At 40.7% G+C, this 26,264-nt stretch overlaps 1 protein-coding gene across 3 annotated transcripts; it reads right to left on the bottom strand.

Moving 5' to 3' along the window:
- Positions 1 to 382: 382 nt before the first annotated feature.
- Positions 383 to 25,794, bottom strand: LOC108137134 (flocculation protein FLO11). 3 transcript variants are annotated; one of them, XM_017258683.2, is made up of 4 exons: positions 25,343 to 25,794; positions 5,763 to 6,031; positions 5,062 to 5,364; positions 383 to 4,483 (listed from the first exon to the last, which is right to left on the bottom strand). In XM_017258683.2, exons 2-4 carry the CDS (start codon positions 5,818 to 5,820, stop codon positions 966 to 968), a joined length of 3,879 nt encoding a protein of 1,292 aa, XP_017114172.1. In that variant the 5' UTR covers positions 5,821 to 6,031; positions 25,343 to 25,794; the 3' UTR covers positions 383 to 965. The 3 variants fall into 3 exon arrangements, with proteins under 3 accessions (XP_017114172.1, XP_017114173.1, XP_041563871.1); XM_017258684.2 differs by lacking the exon at positions 25,343 to 25,794 and adding an exon at positions 11,236 to 11,312; XM_041707937.1 differs by lacking the exon at positions 25,343 to 25,794 and adding an exon at positions 6,217 to 6,238.
- Between the last annotated feature and the right edge of the window lie 470 nt (positions 25,795 to 26,264).

Genomic DNA, 26,264 nt, shown 5'->3' with positions numbered 1-26,264 from the left:
TGCACTGTTTTAATAATATAAATATTGACTAACAAATTCGAAAAACTAATTTACATTGTTCAAATACTGCGTTATCCATCATGATTTTCGCCGCCATGAAATAATTATGTTTTAATAGAGAAAAATCTTTGCTCTGAATTGTTTTACTCAAAATATATAAGAAATTTCGAAGAATGCAGTGGTTGACTGACAAGGGTAACACACAAGGTGTTTGTTCTTTTATTTATTGTGTTATCTTATCAGGCCATTGATGAATTCGAAACTGCAAACAATTTGAGTTGTTGTATAGCATTTAATCGAAGAAAGTTGTATATTTTTTAAGTGGTTCTTAACCTTTTACCTTTTTTAGACACCTTATTCAAAAGTATAAAAACAGCTTTAATAAATTGTGTATTATATTTTATTCAGTTTAATACAATGCCATATATATATACATGAGCGCTAAAAGCTTAAACTGCTGTTGCTTTAAAATAATTTATTAGCATTATTACCTCTCGGTTTTGGGTTTGTTTGCTTTCGCTACAATTTGTTTTTTGTTTGTTTGACACGACTAAGTAGACCAGTCCCATTGGTTAGAAAATTGGTTACTATAATTCACTATGACATACGAAATATTATATAGGCATAATACAATATATATATAGATTAATTTTTCGCTTTTCGTTTTTCATTATGTTGTTTTTGTTTTTTTTTTGGGTTCCTCTTGTGACCTAATGACTAAAACAAAGTATTAAAAAACTACATAGTTCATAACAAAACACTAAGATTAGTTAAAAAAAAATGGGGATATTAGAGGCTTTTAAAGCGCGGGTTTTAGGTTGAAAAAAAAGTTCTACTAAATCTTGGCTTTTTCGAAATTATTTACAAATTCAACACAAAATTTATTGTTAACGTTTTAAAAAATATATAACTTTGTGCGCTGGTTTTTGTGCCTGGATTGTTGCCAGTATATTATGTTCGATAACTCAGGATCGGTTGAGCTCCTCGCGTTTGAAATTCCGTATCGCGTCCAACAGTTGGGAACGTGGATCCGGCGTTGTGGGACCAATGCGTGCGCCGTTCGTTTTCACGGGTTTCAGAGCCGGAACCATTTGTGGCGCAGGCGGTGGAGGCGGCGAAGGCGTGGCAGCCGCCGTCTGGGATGTGGGCTTCAGTTTGACCTGTAGACTAACCGGCCTGGTTTCCGGCTCCTGGAGCTTCAACTCCACTTTGGTGGACTTCAAAACCACGTTCACATTCTTCGCTGGCGGTGCTGGTTTCTTTTGTGGCGGGGATGTGGGCGTGGCCGCTGGAGTTGAAGGAGGAGGAGGAGAAGGAGTGGCGGTGTTGGTTCCATTTACGGACACTCTTGTTCTCAAGGCCTGCTCCTGCTCCTGCTGCTCCTTAGCCAACATTCGCTCCTTGAATCCCGTGCGGCGCAAAGTATTCTGTCCAAACGGAGCAGGAGCAGGATTGGCCTCCACTGGTCGATTTCTCTCCAAACTCGAAACAGGGCGTGGCAAGGAGTTAGTGGAGGCCAAGCTGGATGTCACCTGGTAGTTGCTTTGGCCAGCGGGCAGAGTGAGTCTATTACTTTTGGCTGGACGCGGCAACGTAGAAGATTGTGTGTTTTGGATTGGATTTTGGACCTGCACCTGCGGCTTCTCCTGAGGCTTCACCATCGTCCTAAGCTTCACTTGAACCGAAAAGGTTTCCTCTTGGATCTGCTGCTGCTCTTTTTCCACCGCCACCGGTGCCGGAACTTCCGGCTTAACCTGCTGCTGCTGCTGCTGCTCCTGGTTCTCCTGACTCACATCCTTCAGTGGCTTAACCGTAATGGGAACGTGGTACTCCTTCCGCTGGGGAATGCCCATCCGCAAAATGGGTGAAGCCACTTCGATGGTGAGCTTGGCAGGCTGTGGCGTTGGGGTCACCTTTTTGGATTTGCCTGCCCCGCCAAAGATATAGTCGCCTTCGTTCTTGATGGCCACCGTGGACTTGGGTCGTTCGCTCCATGTGGCAAAGTTGATGCTGGGTGGCCCCGAATAGCGATATGTAGTTGGCAGAGGCTTGGAGCCTGGAGCGGATTCAATCTGCTGACTTGGCTGCACTTCGGGGTTCCTCAGGCTAACAGGACTGGTGACTGGTGACGCTGGGGAATTCGGAGGTGTTATGGTTTCTTCCCCTTTGATCGCCTGAACTGTTGGCGAAACCAACAGTTTTTGAACTGGAGGAGGCGATGGTTCCGGTGCCTTGATAAAAGCCGGAGGAGATGGCTTCGGAGCTGGCAAAGGTGACATCTTCTTGGCCACAGGCGGCGACTGTTTCTGAACCACGGGAATCACTTGCTCCTGTGCAGTTCCCACAACTGGAGGCAATGATGAAGGCTTCTCAACTGGAGCCGACTGCTGTTTCTGCATTGGAGTAGGTGATTGCTTTGGGACAGGAGAAGGAGGTGACTGTTTCTGATCCTGGATAAGAGCAGGTTGCTGCACAACTTTGAGAACGGGAGATGATGGTTTCTCAACTTCTGGAGTCGACTGTTTCTGGACAGGAATGCCATTGGGAGAAGGACTGATGGCCCCAGCGCCATTATCAACTGATGACTGCTTCTCTTTGGTCAGGTTTTCCAGCTCCTTAACGATCTTTGGTTGCTCTGTAACAGGCGATGGCGATGGCGATGATGCACTGCCTCCTCCGCTTTCGGCCAGGCTGTTCTTTCTCGAGTTCAAGATGGTCTTGATCACTTCTAGACTTTGCAGCGAAGGTGATTCGCCAATGCTCAGCTCACTGGAGGAGCGTCTCTGACCCAAGCCAATGCCATTTGCTTGCTCCAGTTTGTTCAGCGAGAGATGGGAAGTGCTGCGAAGGCTCAGGAATGAGTCTCCTCCACCGCCGGCTGAGGTTACCTCCACCACTTCTCCACCAGATCCTACTGCCTGAAAGGAGTCGGCCCGACCAATCCTTGTCGTACTCTTGGCCGTGGCTATGCTGAAATTGGCCAATCGATTCGGTTTCACTGCCTCAATCTCAGCCAGCCGTGGATCGGGCTGCTTCTTAATCAACGTGTCCAGACGCTGTTGATTGATTATGGTGGCCAGTTCATCCACGATCTCGTCCAGCGGCGAGCCAGGACTGAGCGCAGCCGCATTGCGTTTTTGCATTTGCTGGTCGGAGAAGTCTGGCGGTGGCGATATGGGCACCGAGTAATTCCACGAGGAGAGCGAACCCTCGCTACTGGGTGTGGCCATGTGTCCATTGGTCCTGGTCACCTGCTGCTGCTCCACCTGGTGCTCATCCTCCTCCTCCTCGTCATCGACTTCGTGGGCTGTCAACACTGCCAGTTCCGCCAAACTGGTGGCAATGGGCTGCTCACCCTTCTTGGAGGTCTGGCACAGCTTGAAGTTGTACACCTTTATGGCCTCGTCGTCCTCGGAACTCGACTCCTGTTGCGATGTGTCAGCCACCGGTTCAGGCGAGGCCGATGGCGATGGTGCTGGCTCTCCAATGCCGGAATCCGCTTGCTTTGAAGCCGCATCATTGTCATCATCCTCGGTGGCACTGCCCAAAGATCGGGGTTCCGGTGTGGGAGTTCGATTTAATATTACTTTGGACACATTTCCATTGCTTGTTGGTGGTGGTGATCCATTTCCAGTTCCGTTTCCATTTCCATTTCCGTTTCCATTTCCATTACCGTTCATATTCCCATTGATTTGCGGTAGTGGAGGATTGGCAGTGGGTACAATTGGCAGAGGTGTTGTAATCCTGGGAGCAGGTTGCGGCATACTATTCGGGGTTGGTGTCACCGGTTCCGGAAGTGAGGCCAGTGATATGTTATCACCACCGTTTTGGAAATCTGGCGGTGGTGCCGGAGCTGTTTTCTTCTTGATCTGCAGCAATCGTTTTCGGGGCGTGGGTTCCGGACCCCCAACAACCGGAGGTTTCAGATCCAATGTGGCATAATGACCATCGGCGGAGTCCTCTTCCGGCGACTTTGAGCTATTGCCGTTGCAGTCCAACTCCGGAGGAGGACCGGAGAGATTTGGCGTGGACATGCAGAGCTGCGGTCGCTTGATAATCACCGCATAGGCAGGCTCGCTTTTTAAGCTAGCGGCCGGAATATCCGGCACAGACTGCTCGGGGATACAAATCTGGCTTGGTGGCCTCGGAGCCGCTCGCTTTTTGCGCGGCGGCGGGGCCAATACCTTTGCCGGTGGCACCACCACCGGGGTACGGGTGTAGTTCATTCCCGTGGAGTCCATCGAGTTCAGTGAGTTGCTCGAACTGTAGGGACTCGGCGTTTTGGCCGTCACCTTTGAGTGCCGGCTGCTACTGAAGTCCGAACTGCTGCTCAACGAATCTCGAGCGACTCCGGTGCGCTGGAATTTGTGCATCACATCCGGATTGAAGTTGTCGTACGACTCCGACTTGTGGCACAATCGGATCTCCGAGAGACCCACTGCTCCGATCGTCGATTCGCAACTGTACACCTGACTAGCATCCACTGAAAGGAAGAGGAATATTCATTAGTACTGGGTAATAGTAGTATGCTTTGTAAGGAATTTACAATTCTCTGCAGTTCACATTTCGGGATTTTGTATGGTAAACAAAACTCTTTAAAGCAGACAAAGCTCAAATATAACATTTGTGTTTTAACGGAACCAGGAATTCTATTAAGAAAATTAAGTAATTATACTGATAAGCAATGTCTTCCAATCCCAAATCGAAAGTGAAAATTTGTTCTGGCTTCTCTGTAAATAGAGGGTAATAGGACTTGGCGTAGTAAAAATATAATGAATAGATAACTTTAAATGTAGCTTTCCTAAAGATCTAAAAGCCAAAAAATTACATAAAACTCTCTTAAGCGGACAGCTCTCTTAACCGGACAAATTTTTGTTGGTACACATTTCTCCAAATCTCTAACATACATACTTCAGGAGTTATATGAGAAAGATTTAGAGTTTAAACTTTAGTTGGTTTTTAAATTCCCAATAAGATGGCGTTATTATACGGACAAACATACTATTCCAATCACAAGTCGAAAGTGAAAACCTTTTCTGGCTTTTCTGTTTACCCCCTTACCTGGACTCCGGAACTCGTACTTCTCCGCATCCAGTTGCTTGTTTTCGCTGACGAGCGAAAGGAGCTTACTCAGAGGAACCCTGGCTCCCAATCGGGTCACAAAGAGCTGATCCTTTGGCAGCAGGACGGTGATGCGGAAGGTCTGCTCGAAGGGCGCATTGCTGGTGGCCGCGGGCACTGGGGTTATCCGGTTGTACTCCAGCTGACTAGTCTCGTTGATGTCCGTGTCCGTGGACAAATGGTGCAACTGTGTCGACGACTTGGACAGCTTGCCCATCGAGGAGCTGCCAGTGCCGGATTTGTCTGATGGATAAAAAGTGAGAATTCTTTACTTAATGAATAAAATAAAGGGGTTTTCACAAGTAACTCAAGCTACTTAAGAGGTTTAAAAAGAAATCCATTACAATTTTTTATACGCAAAATATATTGAATATTTTAATTTTAGGACAGATGAATGCTGAATAGCAGAACGTCTTCAAAAACAATTGGTATTAGAAACTAATTGTATTATTTATTAACTATTTGAACCGCAAACGTTCGTTCAGTAAATAATGAATACAGTTGCTATTAAACAATGAAATAGATAATAGAAAAGTATACCTAAGTAGCTATTGGAAGGGTTGGGTACTTTTAGTAGGGTTCATTAAAAGTTATTGCAGAAGACGTTGTAAAAGTTTTTATCTGACGTATTGATTACTTACCCTTTTTGCGGCCAAACCAGCGATTTAGTGTGGAGAAGCCGCCCTTCATGCTGCTCATGCTGTTGTGGGCGTGGCTTCCGAAATGTTTCCCTCTCTCTCTCTCTCACTCGTTCTCCGCTTCTTCTACCTGCACCAACTTCCGTTTCCGGTTTCGTTTTTAAACGTGTCTGAACTTGTGCAGTTCTGGTTTCGCCTTAAATTTTCGGTTGGGTTTCGTAATATTCCTAGAGCATGCTAGAAACTGGCATGCGATTTGTGCGCTGCGAAATCTGCAAGTGGAAAAAAAGGCAAGAAAACGAGTTAAAAGCGCCCCGATTACAAAAGACGCTCCGCTCCGTCTTATCAGCTTTCAGTTTTCAGGTTGATAAGGATGATGGTGAGCGGGGGGAGGGGGTACTGGCTGGGCATTCCTTTTGGTTCTTTATCATACACACCACCATATACACAAACATACGTGGTTTTTTTTGTCTCTAGTTACGTTCACATCCATAATACCCTCTCCCAAAGAAAAGAGCTTTCTTGGTCGCCCCCGAAAATATACGGCAATTTCGATTACTAAAGTATGTTTCAAAGTCGACTTGATGGATTTAGCTACGTATGTTACGTATGTATTTGCTTTATCAATTAATTTTGTATTTTCCGTTGCCTGCTATTTGCCTTTTGCGCCTGGCTTAGTGCTTAATTGTCGGCCAGGTTGTTTAATGGCTCACACCTACTACTACTACACACAAATACCCAAATACTCGTGAAGCAGCAAAGCGATAAGCCCAAGAAAATCGAAATCGTCGGCGGCAATGAGAAGCGCGCGACTTGCGGGCGTTTTATGTCGCGTGCGATTCATTTGCACACAATGCGGATCGCGAAGGCGACTTCATCACACATACATATTTACGTATGTATGTGCATTATAGGCAAGATAGGAAAAAGAAGGGGGCGGTGGATGGCAGGGGGCGTGGCTCTGTTTACTCAGTAGTAAATTCTAATGACATAGTTAGGTGGTGCAGCGGTGTGAGTGTACGACCATGCAAATTACGGGCAATTGTTGCAGCACCAACTTGTTCTATTGTTTGTACACAGAAAAAAAATTTAAAGAAATATCCTCAAGTGCACGTGAATATATACTAACATACATACTAACTATCGATAATCAAAATCAAAAGTAAATATTTTTTTAAATTATTCTCTCGCCTTATTTTAATGCATTATACATTTTCTGTTGAATACATGATACAATTACAAGTTTTGAGCAAACGTTTACTTATTGTAATACTTAAATAAAAAAATTAACAAAAAGCTTGACAAAAATACTAAATTATTAAATGTATTGTTACTAATCATAATTTTTTTTCTGTGCTACCGACGCACGAACATATATACAATTTAATTAAGCGTACAGCGCATTACAAATCAGTAAGGTTAATCGCAAGTAATTCCCACAGGAAGTGCATGGTTTCCCTTAATTTAGAAATCAATTCAGTAAATAACCTTTTGAACGACAAATAAGACAGATTTAATGACACTAAATGACAATAATTTAATTCAGAATGAACTCGAACAACTTGATGGTGATGATTGATTAAAAAAAGTAAGCTTTTCAGATTTTCGTATACTGGCAATGTTTTACCAGCTTTAAAGTAAGATTGTAATTAAGTCTTTATTTGAGCCAACATATCCGCTAAACCGCAATGGAATTACGCTTATTAAGCGTGCTGTATGTTTTTTCGTGATTGCCTGTGGCCAATCGATTTGTGTTTACTTTTTAATGAGCAGCCCCGACTAATTAGACGAACTATTAGGCAGCCTAATTAGATATAAAACTCGACATGAAGTCGTCACGTCCATCCCCATGGATTCGCCAAAAAGAGTCAATACCCCATAGGGTTTTGAGATCAACATGGTACTCTTCATAAAAACCTTTTAATTCGATTGAGTGCCTCCCATTTCTCGCTCATCCAATATGCAATAAACATACCTATATTAAAGGTAATCATTCATTTAAGCGGTCGTTATGTTTTCATTGATCCCATTTGTCTATCCAATGGGTATTTCCCAGTCGGTTTACCAAACTCTTCTAACCTGTTTCGGGTTATCAATACCGCATTGTTTTTGTTTTCGTTTTGGCCCAAAGGCTTTTATAGTCAGTCACTAAAGTTCCCCTTGAAATAAACATGAGTAAGTCGAAATTCCTCAGCTATCATGAGGCGACGATGAAAAATGTTTTTTATTTTGGTTTTCGCCTTAAATCATCACGTTCCGTAAACATGGCTAGTGTGGTTGTGCTGTGTGTGGTGTTGCCAAAAAATAATGAGCTTGGCTAATAGCGTTAAGTGTTTGGGGGCCTTTGTGAACCGGCTAATTGAAATAAAAATTAAATTGCCCTCGGATGGTCTGTGAACTTTATACTTTGCCTATCGCCATTATACGGTTGGGATATACGCATTTCGCATTTCGCATTTCTTACCGCAAATAACTTTATAAGTGCGCTCAAATTTATGACCATATATAAGCTCTCGATTATCTATATATATGGCCTACTATATGGCGCATAGCTTTCAAATGTCGATGAATCAGAGCCAACTGTGAAATGCAGCTGAACAATCAGACGTAATTAAACTATTTGCTTTGGCACATTGAAACTGGAGATGGTTAAGTAATCCTCTATCGATTTTCCCTTCTCACACGAGTGATACAACGTGCAGTACAACGTGGAATACGAATGATTCGGAGCGATACCCACTTCCCAGAGCTTATCAATTCGATCGCCCCGAAACAAGGTCTTTAAAACTTGGCGAAATCAGATCGCCACTTATCGTTGTGTGAACTTGATTGATCAGCAACATTGAGGACTCACGAGTTAGCTATATCTTTGACTTTGAAAATGTGAATCTCAAGGGAAGGGCTCTTACATTAGTATAGTATAACTTTTCAAAATAAATGAATATAAGAATTAGACCCACTCGGTTTCAAGGGATTTCTGCTTATGACAGTTATTATCTGTCACCAAAGGTTTTCCCAAATAAACGGCACACTAATTCTAATACCTAAAGACACATCATCACTTATGTCAATTAGCTAGAAATAGTTACGATTTTATTATACCTGTTATTATTTATGGTTCGGAATATATCAATAACTTTAGTTAAGATTCTGAATAGAACCCATTAAAGCCCTCCTCATTTGGATCTTTATGGTTCTGCAACAGGGTGTTTGGGTTAGATAACCCTGACAGAGACTAAGACTCCCATAATCGAATGCTAATTTCAGGGCTATAATGTCTTCAGCCATTTGGAGAAGTATCACCGTTATGTGTACACTTAAAATTGGCAACTTTCTACCGTTACACATGTGCCTAAATAAATGTAGGCATTATTATTTTTGGGGGGGCTGAAGTACCGCTCCATGTTTAAATAAGGCGAATCAGAAGTGCAAATAGAAGATGATTAATGGCCTGTGGCTCTGTGGCTTCGGATGTGATTATTGAAAAATGCCGGAATGTCGGGGGATCGCTCCATCATGGACTTAAATATATACATATGTAGATGTTTCGTTTTTTGCAGCTCAATTGGATGACACTGACATTGAAGTTCGGCATTGCATTCAGTGATTCGACTTGATGTTGCTCCAAAGTTAGACGATGATATCATGGTGGATAACCGACGTGAGGGAATTTTTTATTGGTGCCTGTGCTCATCATTGTTTCTCGATAATCATCACCCATTCAACTAGACGGCTATGCAAATTTTCTTTGGACTGGTAGATTGGTAGACTGGTAAGTCGATATAGCCAGAAACACCTGTGGAATGACTTTCTCGAGTCACCGTGTTGCCTGTTTTGCAACAACTTTATCTGTTCTTTTTTTCTGTTTCTGTTTCAGCTTAAATTTGTATTTGTATTTGGTTTGTTATGAGTTATCAGCCGAGTGATACGCATGACTAATACCGAATATGCTAAGTCGTAGTCTTCGTCGTTATGTCGCCGCTGTCACTTGCGGGCCATTATCTATTTCAATTTGTGCGGCAATTTGAGCCACTTGATTAGGCCGCTTCGCTCTGCAATGTCCGATCCTCGGGTTCACCAGTATATACTACATGCCATATAATATATATATATATACATATATATAGGTGCTTGTGCCCCATATGAGTGCCAGTTATCACGTACCGCTGCTAAATTCTAATGGCTCAGAAGATGGCACCTGTACGTTTGACATTCGATTGGGAGATCCAATGGTACTTTGCACCCTTCAATGTCTCGGGTTGTGACGTGTGTAGTTTTTTTTTAGAAACCATATAAGCCCATTCAAACGATTAATATGCATACATACATGGGTAATATGGAGGTTGGTTGTACTCGTTGTACTCAAAGAGTTCAAAAAATTCACCAAGGATAGAAAGCAATGAAAGATTAAGTTTAATATATCTACAGAACCAGTCCCTTTACTTACAAAAATAAGATTACCTATTTCTCTGTAATCGAACTAAGTAAAATATTAATTTATTAATTATCTTTATGTTATTATTCCAAACAAAAGAAACAATTTTAGTTTTTAAGCCTTTCTTCTCTTTTTCAAAGTCCAAAAGTAAAGAAATTAGGGAGCAAAGCTAAATAATCAATTAAATAATAACCATAAAGAACAATACAATAAAAAGAATTGATGGCATAATATATTCGAAAGAAGATACCAAAAAAGAAATGGTAAGGTAAAGAATTGAGAGTCCATAGTAGGCAACGGTACCGGGTTGAAATATGTTTAAATATGACGAAACCGCAAAGAAGTGAGGTAGTAAAAATCGATATGCGGACAATTTTACACAATATTAGCCACGTTCTTGCGCTTATTACCCGCAGGCTAAAAGCACAACTTCCTTGGCTAATTGAAAACAAATCGCCCGACGCTTGGCTAATAGCAAGTTTTCCGTTAATTTCACACAGATAACAATATAACAACTGCATCTGTGACTACTGTTTCGTTTGTGGCAAACAATTACAGCTGTGGTCAAAATTCTAGTGGTGGAACAATCTCAAGTTATTAAAAAACGTGATTTTGAAGCTTACATGAAAATATGCAAACAAATTATTTTTTTTGGAAAAATGTTTAAACTTTTTTATAGAAGAATTTGTATAAATTTCTTATTTAAAGTTTATTTACGAAAGTTCATGCTTGAAATTTTCCAAATGTAACTGTATTTTTTTTACTATGATTTTGCACACAGCTGTCTATATGGCATATGTATATATAGTTATTTCCACGGATGGGTTAGGATCCCGATCTATGTACGTGACGAACCACTCCTTGCACTTCACAATTTGCATTTGTTTGTAGCTTTCTTTTGCTCGTCACTTGCTGCCATTAAATGCAGTGTTGTTGTTCGACAAATTGCACGTTGTCATAAACAGAAATAAATTAATGCACTCACACTAGAACTCAGCTATTAAGGTAAACTTGAAAAACAACAAAAAATTGCGTACTAACTGCGGTGCTAGCGGTTTTGTTTTTTTGTATTTTTTTTTGATTTGGCTTTCTCTCTCTTTCCTTGCGAGGCGGCGTCGACGACGACGTTAACAAAACTGAAAACAAAAAACGCGCAAATTATGCATAGAACACAAAAGCACACGCACACACACGGAAAACCGAACCCCGAACACCAACACACATACACCAATAACCACAATAATAGTGGCAATAATAAAGCAACGGTAACTCTTTAATAGTAGAGCAAAAAAAGAGCGTTGTTCTGCGCTCTCCCTCTCAGCAATCCCAATTGGAGCTGCTGCTTTATCTTATCAGACCATGCCAAATGATAGCAGGAGCAACAAAAAAAAAGTAAGGTGAAAGGAATAACAATGAAGTGCATGCCAAATATTTTTAAATTTTCTGATTGGAAAATTATTGTTAAATGTTTTAAACATTTTCCTACTGGAAGTTTATTTTTAAAATTTTGAACTCATTTATAAAAAATTTCAACAAGTTTACTTTAATATTTTTTTTTAGATTCTGTAGTGTCACGGAATTTGAATCCTTCACTGAAGACTGGAATTTTAAAAGGCTTGTTTTAAAAACACTTCGAAAAATGCCCAAAAGATCATTTTAGAAAAATGAAGTTTTCGAGGGTTCTTGGAATAGCAGTTTTACTGTACTCGTGTTTCACTCCGATATCTGGTATCTGTTGCTCGGTGTATCTGTATCTTCACTTGTCGCCGCACTTGGGCCAACTGAACTAAAACTTCCAGCTAAGTGCGTTGCATAAGACAGATGATGATGAGCTGCGTCGACTGCAGCGTCGGCAGAATTGCGCAAGTCTCGCGTTCTGATTGACGACCTTCGATCGCAGTTAACTATTCGGCGTGGGAGCACCACCACCTCCTTTTAGTTTTTAAGTGGTTTAATGTTATGATGGCGCTCCTTGCGCTAATAATAAAATAAGCAGAAGAAAACCGCCAACGCTTTTCACTCGCAGGAGTGGCGACGTCTAAATGCGTGACCATTTTCGACCCATCGACAAGAAATCAAAGACAAAAACACATAAATAAAAAAAATAGGAAGGAAGCCTCACCTAAACGCACACGCACACTAGCACTCTTATGACATCATGGGTGAACCACCATAAATGGACATTCCAAGAGACTTACGCTATAGGGTGTGTGCCACCTTCTTCTATTTGACTTCTAATTATGTGCAACACATTTTATCAAAGTCGAACATCTCAGAAAACCGAAATTAGTTGATTGTTAGGTCGGTCAAACGATGGAGGGTGGCAAAAACTTTAATTAAATGCTGAAGTAAATGTTGGTGTTGTACATTTAACTTTCTTTAAGTTTAATTTTTCGTTACTATGGCTTAATCTTACCTAAAATAGTATTAATACAAATGATTGTTTTTTCATTTTAAGATTTAAAACCCAGTAGCTTTTTGAAGTTTTTAAAAAACCTATGTAAGATTTACTTAAAAATACTTAAAAATGTCCTACCGAATATGTACTTTATTAATATATAATATTTTGATCAATTTTTGGTGTATATCTGATATATAAAGTTTCCCAAATACCCAGTTGTTCAATGGCAAACAATCGATTTGTTTGGGTAGTAAATACCCTCTCAAGGGGTTATTTGGGACTTTGGCGATTATAGGGCTCCGATTATTATTATAGGGTCCCACCTGATATCGCAGGCAACTAGCATGACTTCCTTGCTCGGTCGGGCAATATCTTGATCACTTAAGGCCTGTTTGACTCGCATATTAGTGGTTCTGTATTATCAAAACACCCTCGATAGTGTACGCAAAGAATTCCAATAAATTTTTGCCTGGCTTACAGAACTTTTTCGGCTGATATGAGCGATGTTTATTCGAGGGCGCCACCGCATCGTTGGAACAGCCAAACTAACTAACCGACAAACTATACCATCTGGCACTCGTTGTGTGCTTGTACTTGTACTTGTACATGTACTTGTAGCTATATCTCTTTATTTATTTGTTGTTATTTGGGCACGTTTTGGGGTCTGTGATAACCTCAACCTTAACACAGTCGTGTCTTCGGTCGTCGCGAAGGTTTCTTCGCAGACGGGGGCGTTGCTATCACTCGTGTACCATATAGATCTCGATATGTGTAGCAATAGCGAGCACATATCATTGAGGCATTTCTCCAGCCAGCAGACAAAGACCTCCTCTCTGGTACTTGGTGACCCCGATTTGGGGGAATTCTTGTGCTGTTTTTTTTTCTTTTTTTTTTGTGTTTTTTTTTCTTTTCGCTCTTCTCTCTTTGTTTTGCCTCATTTTTTCGTAGTTGTTGCGAAAAGTGGCACAAACTCATTCCGAAAAGCGGCAAGAAGAACACAGAGAACAAGCCGTAAACAAGTTTCGCGATGGCAAATTCGACAATGGAACCATATGATCAGCGTAATAATAGTTATGATCATTGGGCTGCCGGAGGTTCGGTTCAGTTCGGTTCGAAAGATTTCTTCGAGGCAAATCTTTCATAAATATTTTGCGGCACGCCTAGGAAAAAGTAGTCCTCCTTTTCACTGTTTTTGTTTTTGTTTATGTTTTCCCGTGGGGAGGGGGGGAGGAATTGAAGAAAAATGCATGGCATAGGTAAGAAAAGAGTTGATCTACATACCGGGGCCACAACAAGCCCCGTTAGCCGTGGCCCTTTTATTCATTTTTTTTTTTGCATGTCTCGCTTTAATTAGACTTCAATCAATGCCACAGGCAACTGTCAGCGCCCTAGTGGCTTTATGGCTATACTGCACTGAAAAAAAAGCTCAGCCTTATATATTTTGTTGTGTTAAAAATAATGCTAATTAGCTCATGGCAATCAGAATTAAAAATATTTATCAGTTTTATAGTCAAAAAGAAAAAAAATCAATATCTAACTAAAATATTGAAATAAGTAAAAACAAAGTTTTCAATTTTCAAAGGCGTACCTTTGGAAAAAAGTGTTATTAGTAAAAATTGTATGCTGAGCTCAACAGCGTCAGAAAATAACCCTAAAGAAAATACATTATTCTTTCAAACAAAATGATATTTGCCCTTTTCTTACAAATTTAGCCCATAAAAACTTTTTATAAAATAAAATTGAATGAAATAGTAAATAGATAATTTAGAAAATATTAATTTGTGCTATTAAATCGATTCATAGTTGCAAGAACACTCATTAAATCGATCATAATGTCATCTGAACTCATATCATATTATCAGATACACATTTTTTCCCTGTGTATCGGCCTGCACTCCAACTCTGACGTCAGTCATTAGTTTGCAGAATGGGGTCAATTGCAGTATGGAGTATGCAGTATGCAGACTGGAGCTGTAACCCCTTGGCACTCGATCTTTTTAGAGCTTTAACCCAACTGACAGTTGCATGCGTTTGCGATGATTTCGATTCAAGATCCGAGCAGCTGATTCAATTACGGTCGCAATTGCGTTTGCAAGTGCAGTCAGCCGTCCGCTCAATTCAATGTGGCTCAATCTGCGACAGACATTTGCGTACACACATGCTAGCGAATGTGGAGTGCGACAGGAGATATCCACTTACACATGTTGAACCATCTTGTATAACATACTCTATACGTATAGCGACTATTATAGCGGCTATAATACTACTACTTTATCTATGAAATATTTATAGCTTTGAACTTTTGCCAGCACAGCTGTGTGCCAAGATTCTCCTCGACTTTGATTTAAGTGGACTTTAGCTAGGGTCTGTAATTATAAGAGAGTTATAACTAGAATTAAGTTATCTTAAAATCCGTTTAACTTAAATAACAGCAGTTATACTTCGGGAATATAATTCTAATCGGTACTTAGGATCTTATAATTGCAAATAGTTATAGTATTTCTTTTTGTGTAAATTTCCAACAAATATATAATTCACAGCTAAAGTGTTGGTATTTTATTAGAGCAACTTCTATATTATTAGGAACTTATAATTTCTAAAAGTTATAGTATTTCTCTTGTAAATTTCTAGAATAAAAGCTTTTCTTATACTGTTTTCCTTTAAACAAATAGCACATAGCAACTGCCACTTTTTGCCTATGAAAATCCCTCATTGAATGGCTACCTTTTTGTGGATCTGACCACCTGCAAGTGTTTCTATAGTTTTTTATCGGAACTGCAGAGCACTGAAAATGCCGCCCAATAAACGGCAACGGTGCATAGCCAGCCAACCAACCTGTCAAGATCGGGTTTTTTTTATGATTATTTTTTGGGTGTTTGAGTGTTGCAACCACAGCAGCAGCAGCAGCAACAACAGCGGCAACGTACACAACAGCAACACACACAACCAAAACCAATTGCAAGCCAAGTGCTGCTCATAATAATTTGTTAGAGTGCATTTTCCACATTGCAAACGGAGATGCCGGTTTTTTAAAATCCCCAACCCCGCCCACCAGCCAAACGAGCTGGAAAACTGCTGCCTGGAAGAAAGTGAAGCGAAATGAAATGCAGCTGCAATAGCAACAGCAGCAACAGCAACAGCAACTGCTTGCAACTAGCAACTTTTGCTTCTCTCTCTCTGGTTAAAGCGGCTTTCTTACTTCGGTAATAACTGGCTTGCATTTCATTTGAAAGACGTTTAACGCACTGCCTTAATTGCATTGTGGCAGCCAGATACAATTGCAGCCATCGAATGCAGCATGTTGCTGCCACATCGCTACATTGCAATGTTGCTACATATATGTATGTTATATGTATGTTGCTGCTGGGCTTGCCTTGCCTTGCCTTGCATTGCATTGCATTGCCTTGCCTTGCCGAACAACCTTGACATGCAGCCAAACTAATGACAGGAAATCGTCGACAAGTGCGCGGCCCAATCCCATCTGCAATCTGAAATCTGCCGTCTCCATTCTACGGTCGCCAATCCAATCCACAATCTAAGCTAACCATTCCATTTCAATCCAATCCAGTCCCACACAGAGATGAGCTCGCCTCACCTTATTAAAGTTAGTTTTACAGTGCAACCTCTAAGAATTGACAAGACCTAAGAAAAATATATATTTTGTAGATACTTTTTTTTTTTTCGTACAATGCTTAATTACGCCGATTTCGTTATACTATTCCTTTACTGTAATATCATAAAAAATCGTTATTTTTAAATGGTTTCTTTTGCTCAAAGATGTTCGCAGAAAAAAATATATATTTCAGTGCTTAAAATACAAAAAATGTCCATATATTGGGATAGAAATACGGGATTTGTATTATTTCAAAGGCTTTTCTAATAACTTGAGACAATTTAAAAGTTTTTTTTCTTCAACATCTAAATTAGTTTCATTTAAAGTTGTTCAACTGTAGTTAGATTGCCTTGGCTGGTCGCGCTTTTTAATTGCGCGTCGCATCCAACCGGTTGCCACTTGAATTGAACAATTGCCGCCCATGCCATCTAGCCATCCAGCCATGCACGTATCTGTATCTTGAATAAGTATTTCGAATCTGTATATCCGTAAGTGCAAGTATCTGCATTTGTTTGGCAGCCGGGGCAAAAATGCGGCTAACTTCGTTTTGGCCATTTGCACCGATTGATCATGGATTGGTGGCTGTGGACATGACCAGGCGCCGAAAGAAGTGGCAAAGTGGAGTGGAGTGTCTGCGTCTGCACCACTGAGTGCACCACTGCACCACTGGGTGGAGTGCATTGAACCAATCGAAACCGAATCGACCAAATGTGGCTCACCTTGGCTCAAGATATTTCTCTATTTCTCTCTTTCAAGGGGTATACAAATATCTCTGTGTGTGTGTGCGTGTGTGTGCTTTTGTTTGTGTGTGTTTGGGAGGGTGGGGCAAATGGGCAAATGTTTATCAATGAAATTGGACAGCTGAATGGGTAACTAGGTGGCCAGGTGCCACCGCCGAACCACCAATTAGTGGGTGAACACGGCCTGGCCAAATATGACAAAAATGCAAAGCTAATGGAATGTGTCGCGAAACGGAACTAGCTTAAGTAGTGCACTAATTTTTCATTAAAGTATATCTCAGGTGCTTTTTTTAAGTGTAGTTAAAATTTTCTAAGCTTCTCCAAATTTAACAAACGAACTTTGAATATATGTACATTTTTATTTTTTGGCCCTTCCTTTTTCCAAAAGTAGACTTGCTTTCTTTTGATGCGAAAGCCGAACTTTTGTAAAAAAACTAATAATTTTTATTAGATTTTAAAGTGGCCTGCTTCCTAAAGTTCGTGCCTAAGTTCTATAATGATTAATAAAATTTGTATTTTAAATTTTGGTTAGATAACGGTTATAACGGATATGGTTGAATAAATTTGTAAATGAAATGCAATCAATGTCAGTACAGTGTTATTAATTATTTTAAGTTACGAGTGATTGTTAAACTATGTTTATATGCTGAAGAAAATCCCTCGAGTGAAAAGAAATCAATCTCATCTTAAAGATTTAAGAGCCATCCCCTTTTTGGGGCAACCATATATAATCTGTTATATCTGCTTTCTTCTGAAATCCATGCCAAGTTCCGAGCCGTGAGCACCTGCTAACCCCCTTCGGATCGATTTCAGAGCAACATTTCCCGGGAGGAGGATCTCCGATTACCCAGGCGATCCGCTCCAGAAGCCGGATGACCAGTCGAGAAGTGGATGAGATCACGCCGACCGGAATGCAGTGGCGATTCGGACTCTGATTCCGCTAAACAAAAAGCCAAAGTACACATAAAGCGATATAAAGTGTATAAAAAAGCGAGGGGGAACAAACCCAGATGAATGTCATTGCCCGGACTTGGAAACGGATTCGATTCGAGACTCGAAAACTGTCAGCCATATATTTGCATCCGTGGATAATGGCCATCATCTGGCTGGCATTAAGATTCATTGCGAATGCAAGTCACAGCTTTTGGATTGGATTGTGGGAAACTACGGGCACGACTGTCGCTGACCTTGAAATGGACCCCATAGAAAACCAGCCAAGAAATCCGCCAAGAAATGCCACCACCAAGAAATCCAGCCAAGAAACCAGCCAAGAAACCATCCACCATCAGGGCAGAGAAAGTAGTTAGCCAACCAGTTGTCGGCTAAGAAAAAGTAAAATTATTTTAGGACAGGCCGCTGAGAAAAGTATGTCACCTGCACCCAAGGCACTCAGACTTTCGGACCTGGCCCAAAAAATAAAAAAAACAAAAAAAAAACACAGATCTGGCCAAAAACAGCTGTGGCAAGTGGCGGGTTTTACTTTCTGCCCCAAAAAACCAACCTACACTGGAAAAAACAAATGTAAAATTGAGAACAAATCTTGAACTTAAGTAGAAACTGCTGAGAAACAAACATAAATGATTTTACAAAATCAAATTTTTGGTTCAGTTATCAATGTTTTTAAATATTTAACTTCCAAAAAGTCTGGTCGTCGTTAAACCTTGCACCACAAGTACCTAAACATAGAAAATAATATAATCAGGAAACATTTTTTTATAAATAAGATATAATTTATATGAACATTTATATGAAAGGAATTTTTTTCCCCAAGTGTAAAGTATCGACAACAAGTCTCTCTCTCCGGATTCGCATACTGGCCAAACAAGTTGGCCAAGGCCCCCCGATCACTGATCACTCCGCTCCCGACTGGATGCGTGTTGCATGCCTCCTCCGAGCAGGAAGCACTTGCAACTGGCAACTGGCAACTGGCAACTGGCAACTTGCAACTTGCAACACTTGCAGCACGCAAGCGCCGCTTGATTTGAGCTCTGGTTCGTTTTTCGTCTTTTCGCTATTTTTCGGAGTTCGGCTAATGGAATTCCAGCCAGCACTTATATAAAAGATTAGACCCGCCGATGCCTCAGTCATGTCACGTAGCTCCCGGCTCAAGATATCGCCAAGTGTCCAGGTCTTGGAGTCCCCTATTCCGTCTCCGTCTCCGAGATTATACAATGATCGAAATGTGTGTTTTGGGAGCGTCTCTCGCTCATGTGAGGCACGTCCTCAGGCATCGAACATTGGACATTAGCTAAACCCAATGGGATTTCAATCGATCGGGCCCTGCTGCTATCTGTATTATGTGCGATTGCCTCGATGGCGAAATGTGCACTCGATTGTGGGAGTGCAGGGATTTCCCAGGGGCATAGCTCATATATGGTGGGGTATATACCTACTACAAAAATAGATTGATAAGTCACATATGGCAGGGAACATAAACAAATTATACCTATAATAAAAACGTTTTCCAGAGAAAAAAGCTAGGAATTCGAGGGCCTTACTGATTGATCAAATAGTTATTTCTATAACTTTCATTGATTACATATTGCAGGGAAATAATAGGCACATTTTGAATTCCAGTATATAGCTCATTGTTTTTGAATTATGAGTAATTAGTATTCCACGTGTAAGTTCTTTAAAACAAGGCAATATCAACAACAGAACTTTTGTTTTTGGGCATTTCCCAAGTGTTTTGAATACCTCCTCCTACAACAATAGTATATACAAATATTCCAGCCAAATCACGTACCGATATTTGCTATGATTATACAATATATGGCTATATATGTTTTGTGCATTTGGGGCGTATTTCACGCACGTCTTCTCCCTAGTCTTCCCTTCAGTCTTCTGCGCAGTCTTCTCCGCAGTCTTCTGCGCTGTCTTCTCGGGTGTCTGCGGCCCTTGCCCAACATTCATGGATTTCATGCTGACCCACTTGCCCCAATGCGATCACATTTCAACTCTTCGGCTTTCTGGGCTTCTCCTCTTTCTTTTCATTTTTTGTTGCCCCTTTTTCTTTTTGACCATTTTCAATGTCAACACGCTTTTTTTCATTTTTTTGGTGACAATGAAGTCAACTGGAGCTGGACGCGTTTTTTGTCTAATTTTTTTTGTGAACAACGCGCGTGTTTTGCATTTTCAGCCAAACCAAACAGAAAACAATCACCGCGAAAACCAGAATTTACACAAAATCATATGTAAATGCCCTCAAAGATTTGCATAAAGACGCGCTATAAATTAGAGTTTTTTTGTTTTATTTTCGTCAGCAGTTTTCAGGTTCAAAGCAATTAAGTAATAACACAAATCAAAGTAAACAAAGGCTAAAAGGTAAAAATATAAAATTATGCAAGTCCCGGCTGGCGAAAGAAATCATGGTTCGGTGATTTGGAGGCCCCCGACCTGTAAGATGGTAATATCGCCGCCCATTTCAAGTTCAAATAAAAACCCAATATAGGGCTAATTTCAACACTGTCTTTTCCAGCACTACGGGTCCAATAGGTCCAATAGGTCCAATAAAAGCCAATACAATCCAGTGGTCAGTGGCCGGTCAACTCCCATTATTACTTGTTGGATCCGTTGAGTTTTTCACGCTTTCGTACTCGGCACAATTGAGTCGAATTGCAAATTGAAAAGGAAAAACAAGAAGCGGCAAGAAATCAACTGCAATTGTTAGACAAGCATATGTGCACACAGCTGGGGGCACACCAATAGCACTAAATTCCTTAGATTTAGTGTTATGGAGTGTTGCACCCTGCAATCAGTTTCATTTATTTGGCCAATTTGTTGCACTGCTCAAGAGCTGCGAAGTATTTAAAGCTATACTTATAGGAAATTTAACTCGTTTTATTGGTCAAAGTGAACGTATTCTAATTTATTGCCTATTTTGTTGCCTTAAATTGTTCTTTATTTGAGCTTAAGTTAAGTTTTGCACTTAATCTTACATTTTTTTTGTATCTCTCTTAATGTTTATTCATTTCAGCCAGCTAACTTTCATAGCCTTAAGGCTCACATAAAGATTTTGTAGTTAACTTATTAAAATGGCCACTAAAATCTAATCCTGACAGTAAAAAAAAACTCGTTTTACTTTTAAAGCAAGAATGAAACATAGTATTTATGCTTCGAAAGCAAGAATATATGACTTGATGTTTAAGCAAGAATGTACATAATTTTATTTAAATTAATTATGGTCTTGCTGTTGATGTAACTGTATTTGTTTATTCATGCATGCCTGTTTATTTGGAAGTTTTTAATTCCATTTCATCTGTTGTGTTTTGCTTGGATGGTCTGATGCATGTTCGAGTTTTCCCACTTGGCACGTGGTAAAAATTCTGTTTCCTTGCTCGTCTATTTTTGTTTTGTGTGACAATTTTTGCGTTGGAAAATCTTTGAAGCGTCACCAAAGTATAAAATATCAGCAGTTCGCTGGGGGCAGTGGAGGGGATGATGGGAGCATACCGGTTTGCTTAGAGAGCAAACACGTTTGCTGAGCGGCTGCCCTTGTCAAGGTCATGCCCAGTCAAATGCTGCTCTTTTTGTACATTTATTTTGTTGATTTTTGTTTTTTTTTTTTTTTTGTGTTGGTCTTACCAAAGGCAAACTGCAGCTTTTGTTTCACAACTTAATGGAGGGGTAAAATGATGGATCAGCAGCTGATCTATTGTATAACTGTGATGTCCCCGGCTCTTAACATGGATAAACCACAAAAAATGAAAACATATAAAGCTCGGACGGAAAAGGGGGGAAAATAAACTCTGGTTGTTCGGGGGCTCTTGAGTTCAACGACTTCACATGACAATTGGCCATTGTTGGTCTTGCTGTTGCTGTTGTTGTTGTTTGTTGAATGTTTTGTCGTGGCAAAAGCAAAAGCACAAGCAAAAGCACAAGCAAAAGCAACAGCACGAGCAATTAAAAAGACGTTAATTTGTCGACTTTTGTGGCCACGAAATTGAATTTTCAACTGACCAACTCCAGTGATTAATAGCAGTAGAACAGCAGAGTTGGCTATCTTCAATCCCGAATCAAATTCTTCGACTCGATTTGCTTTTGGGGAAAATGGGAAGTGGTCCGCTTCTGTCGCTCATAATTACCGGAGCCTAAATTAACGACTGAGGCGCAGACGCCAACGGTTAAAGTCACAGTCAGCGAACTCTGAACACCAGATACATAGATACATAGTTACATAGATACAGAGACAGCCAAAGGTATGCTCGTGCATGATTCTAATTACTATGTATGGGCTCTGTGCCCCATGGATTATATAGACAATGCACAGGGAGCGGTATACGGAGGGGCCCCCAGAACAAAAATAGTGGAAATCCAGCAGCAGCAGCAGCAGCAACAACAAGAACTCCATTGTTCGGTGAGCGTCGCCAGCGGAGCGTCAGTTGGAGAATGGAGAATCAAGAACGGAGAATGGAGAATGGAAGTTCAAGTACCCCCTGACAGAGGCATTACATGATATCCATAGATCATAGAGGAAGTCTTTAGACAAGCGTCGGAGATTCAAAGAAAACAGATGAGGTGGGAATTTGGGTGTTGAAAAACCTAAGAACCCTTGTAATACCTTTATGAGTTTTAAAATATTTTAATATGTTAGTTAGCATAAATTAAATGGATTGCCAAGTTGTGCATTTTCTTATTTTCTTATTTATTTGTTTATTATCTTTTTAATAGTTTTGTTTTTATGTATTTTTATAAGAACCTATTGAGCAGGAAGATTATTACTTCTAATAGAACCTAATGACAGCTTATTTACGTCGTTAGGTTCATTTAAAAATATAAATACAAAAGAGATAACGATTAAACTTTCAGTCCTATTATCTTTCCCGCATCTGTTCCGCAGCTTGAAGCAGTTTTGTGTACATAACGCATTACACAGAATCATCGACGGCGACTGGCCATTAAAGATTTAGAAAGGCCCTTCATATCACCCGGGCAGCCCAAAACCGAACGAAAGTGAGAGGAGCGCGCGGCAGAGTGACAGGTACAAAAAGTGGGATACAGAAATGGTGCCCAACAGGGGGCTTTTCGAGGGAGGGGGTGGTGCCTAAGAGAGTGATCTGAATCGGAAGGGAAATAAGGCGCAGATTCCTTGAGTGAATGGTAACCCTAGACTTTATTTGTTGTGTCTTTTGTTCGCATTCAAAATCTCGCTGGGTACTTAAGCCCCTTTTCAAGGCAGCTGTTTGCTGCTTTGCTGTGCTGACACTTTTTCGCTTTTTCGTTAGGGTTCTGGTTCTGTTCTTCCCGAGCTTATTACTTATTGCTTATTGCGTGGCGGTGAGAATCAGAATCAGAATCAGAATCTGAATGAGAATGAGAACAATTCTACTGCTGATTTTACTGCCGCACTCTGGTGGGTCAAATACCTTGGGCAAACTCAACGAGCGACCATCTTTTTGTTTTCTTATTGAAATTGTTTATTGTTCGGCGGCTGGAGCGATGCAAATGTTGTATAAAATTCAATAAACTGCGAAACCAGTTTACCAGTTGATCGCCGAGCTTGGTTTCTCAGTGAAAAGTCTTGGGCAAAAGTTGCCAAATAATAAACCCCCTTATGTATGTGTACATTAAAATTAAAAAAATACAACAAATATACAAATACAAAAAAAAAAAAAAATCAAAAATTCAGCAGTTTCGAGCTTCATGTCCCAATCATCATCATCACCGTTTGTTGTCTTTGTCGCCGCGTTTTTGTTTGCGTTGCTTTTTATTTAATTTTTTCCCAGTCTTACTTTTTTTTGTTATGTTTTTTTACTTTTTACGTGAGATTCAATTAAAAACTTTTGACCAGCAATTTCATAAATTTGCGAGTTTATGGGCAGAGGAGGGTGCTCCAAACGTATCCATCTCACTATCTCCATCGCCAACCAGTTTGATGTTAATCAATTTTCGCAACAAATTTTTGCACTTGCCATTTGCCTTAGCGGAACCAAAAAAAAAAACAATAATAACACATAAAAACATGCTGCGAATGTTTTCCAAAAGGAAACATGCGCTAAATAGAGCCGTACAAGTATCTATTTACGTTTTATCTCGTTTTTTTCGTGTTTCTCACTTGCTGGAAATTACTTAATATGCATTTAGCCGCCGTGCTTCGACCTTACATAGCTAACTGCCTGCCTTTTTGATCGATAGTTGAAAGCCGCGATAATGCCGTTTCCGCTGTGGTTTTCATCGCCGATCGCACCAGCATCATTATGGCCATAAACCATTGATTGCCGCTCAGTTATGTGGCCGCCTGCCCATTTGGATAATTATATTATCAGAGGCGAGCCTCTGATGGAATGGCGTTCTGGTTCTCACCCCGCAGATCTTCAGATGATCTCCAAGGTTCGGCGACGAGGAAGTGGGCTCGACACCGAAAGAGCTTTCGATCCAATCCCATCCAATCCAATCCAATCCAATCCAATCCAAGCCAATCCAATCCGATACGCTGCTTTCACTGCTGACTCAGTCGCTTTTTCTTCTGACGAAGTCCGACTATCTGTCATTTTGATTTTCCGCTTTTGCAGGGCACCTTGGGGCCACAACACTTAAAGATGGGGCAATTTCCCAGCCACCAAAGAAAAGTATGCCTATACAGGTGAAATCACATGCTTTGAGTTCGAGATCTTAATAAAAGGTTTTAGATTTAAATGTTTTATAGATTAGAAAACTATTTGTAGTTTTTGTATATTCCTTGCGAACAAAACCATTGTGCTCCACTAGTGAAATTTTTCCTAATACGGGGTATTATGAACGCAAAATAAAACAAAACATTTGTTGCCTTGTCGAAACAGAACAAACCTAGAATAGCAAACCGTCGGAGAAACTAACGGATACGGCTGATCAAATACACATCTATACATATATCGAGTGTTAAACTTTGAAAAGCACGTATGCAGATGCAGGAAATTTAACAGTGGAACGTGTGAAATTTTCAAATAAAATAATAGAAAGTAAAAATAAAGAAACTCCGCCTGAGGTGGAAAAGTGTCGATGCTTCAATGGTTGTTTCTGTGCTGTGAAATTCAGGATTCCAAAACAATTCAATATCCTTAACTGCACACAGTTAAAACAGTCAAGAGCATAAAAACTTTGATCTTTTCGGTCAACGGACAAATCTGTAATTGTCCGTCTAACAGAATTTATTTGCTTTACTCTAAAAGGATATGTTTAGCCTATGTAAAACCCTTTCTTTTATCCCACTGTGCAACGTGTGAATTTTGTGAATTTTGCAGCCCAGAAGAGTTTTTTGCCCCCAGCACACCGGCATAATTTACCGTTTTGGAGTTTTATCTGGCGATCGGAGATCGTAGTTAGTTGGTGGTACTATTTCTGGTTGTGTTGCAGTGGTCGTAAGTGAATTTTTCAGAGCTGCTGCAAAACGGAAACCAGAAGAAACTGACAACTTACCTAGACAACGACCTCAATTAGCAAATCTGTTTGGGCCGCGTCTTTCCATGGTTCTAACCGCCTTCTGATGTGATGTGATGTGCTGTTGGCTTAATGGCGCTCTATTTCCTGTCAGTTCACATGCATCGGTCCATAATGCCTGTACCCAGGTTAACACACTCTCACACACTCTCTTTTTCTATCCATCTATCTTTCTTTTGATTTTATTTTTTTAGTGGTTTTTTTTTTTTGTGTTTTTCGGTAGGCACTTTCGAACGTAAAAAAAAAGTGTAAAAAAATAAAGCAAATTATTTTGCACACACTCTCTAATACGTCGTACACTCGCGCGTAGCCAATTAAAAAGCCATGTAACGTATGTAAATAAACAAAAGTTGGCGAATTCGAATTCTTTTCCCTTAGTTTTCTACCGCGAGAAATTGACGCAGCGAGAGCGTCCGTTCGGCATGAAACTCGTTTCTCGACTGAAGCGCTCAGCTGAAAACTGACTGAGGCTCAGCTGCAGTTGCTCCGCAACAGCGGCGGTCATCAGCTGACGACCGCAAAGAGCGGGAGCGCTGCTGAGCCGCTGAGCGGCTGAACCGCTCCACCACCCAACCACCCCCCTACACAGCTACCCAGCTACCCGACCGCCTACCTCCCGACCCGAAAACAACCTCCATCTCCCCAATTCCCCGATCTTGGGAATGTGCATTAACCGGGCGCACGCACACGGAGGCCCAACCCAACTACACAACTACCCAAATACCCGGCTACCCAGCTCCACGAGAATTACAATTAATTTGACCAACATTTTTTGTTGCAGCACCCTCCCCATAAAGGAAACTCCCCTTGCACCCAGAATTTCGAATCGAGAAATAAAGCATGTTCCATTGAAGGAGCGGTAAAAGTTAATTGGCTATCTAGAGGTATTTGTACAAATTAG

This window comes from Drosophila elegans, unplaced genomic scaffold (assembly GCF_018152505.1).
Source record: "Drosophila elegans isolate 14027-0461.03 unplaced genomic scaffold, ASM1815250v1 contig_149, whole genome shotgun sequence".
Taxonomy (NCBI): Eukaryota; Metazoa; Arthropoda; class Insecta; order Diptera; family Drosophilidae; genus Drosophila; species Drosophila elegans.
Note: the sequence above shows the minus strand (reverse complement) of the source record. Positions and strands in the feature narration are given on the sequence as shown.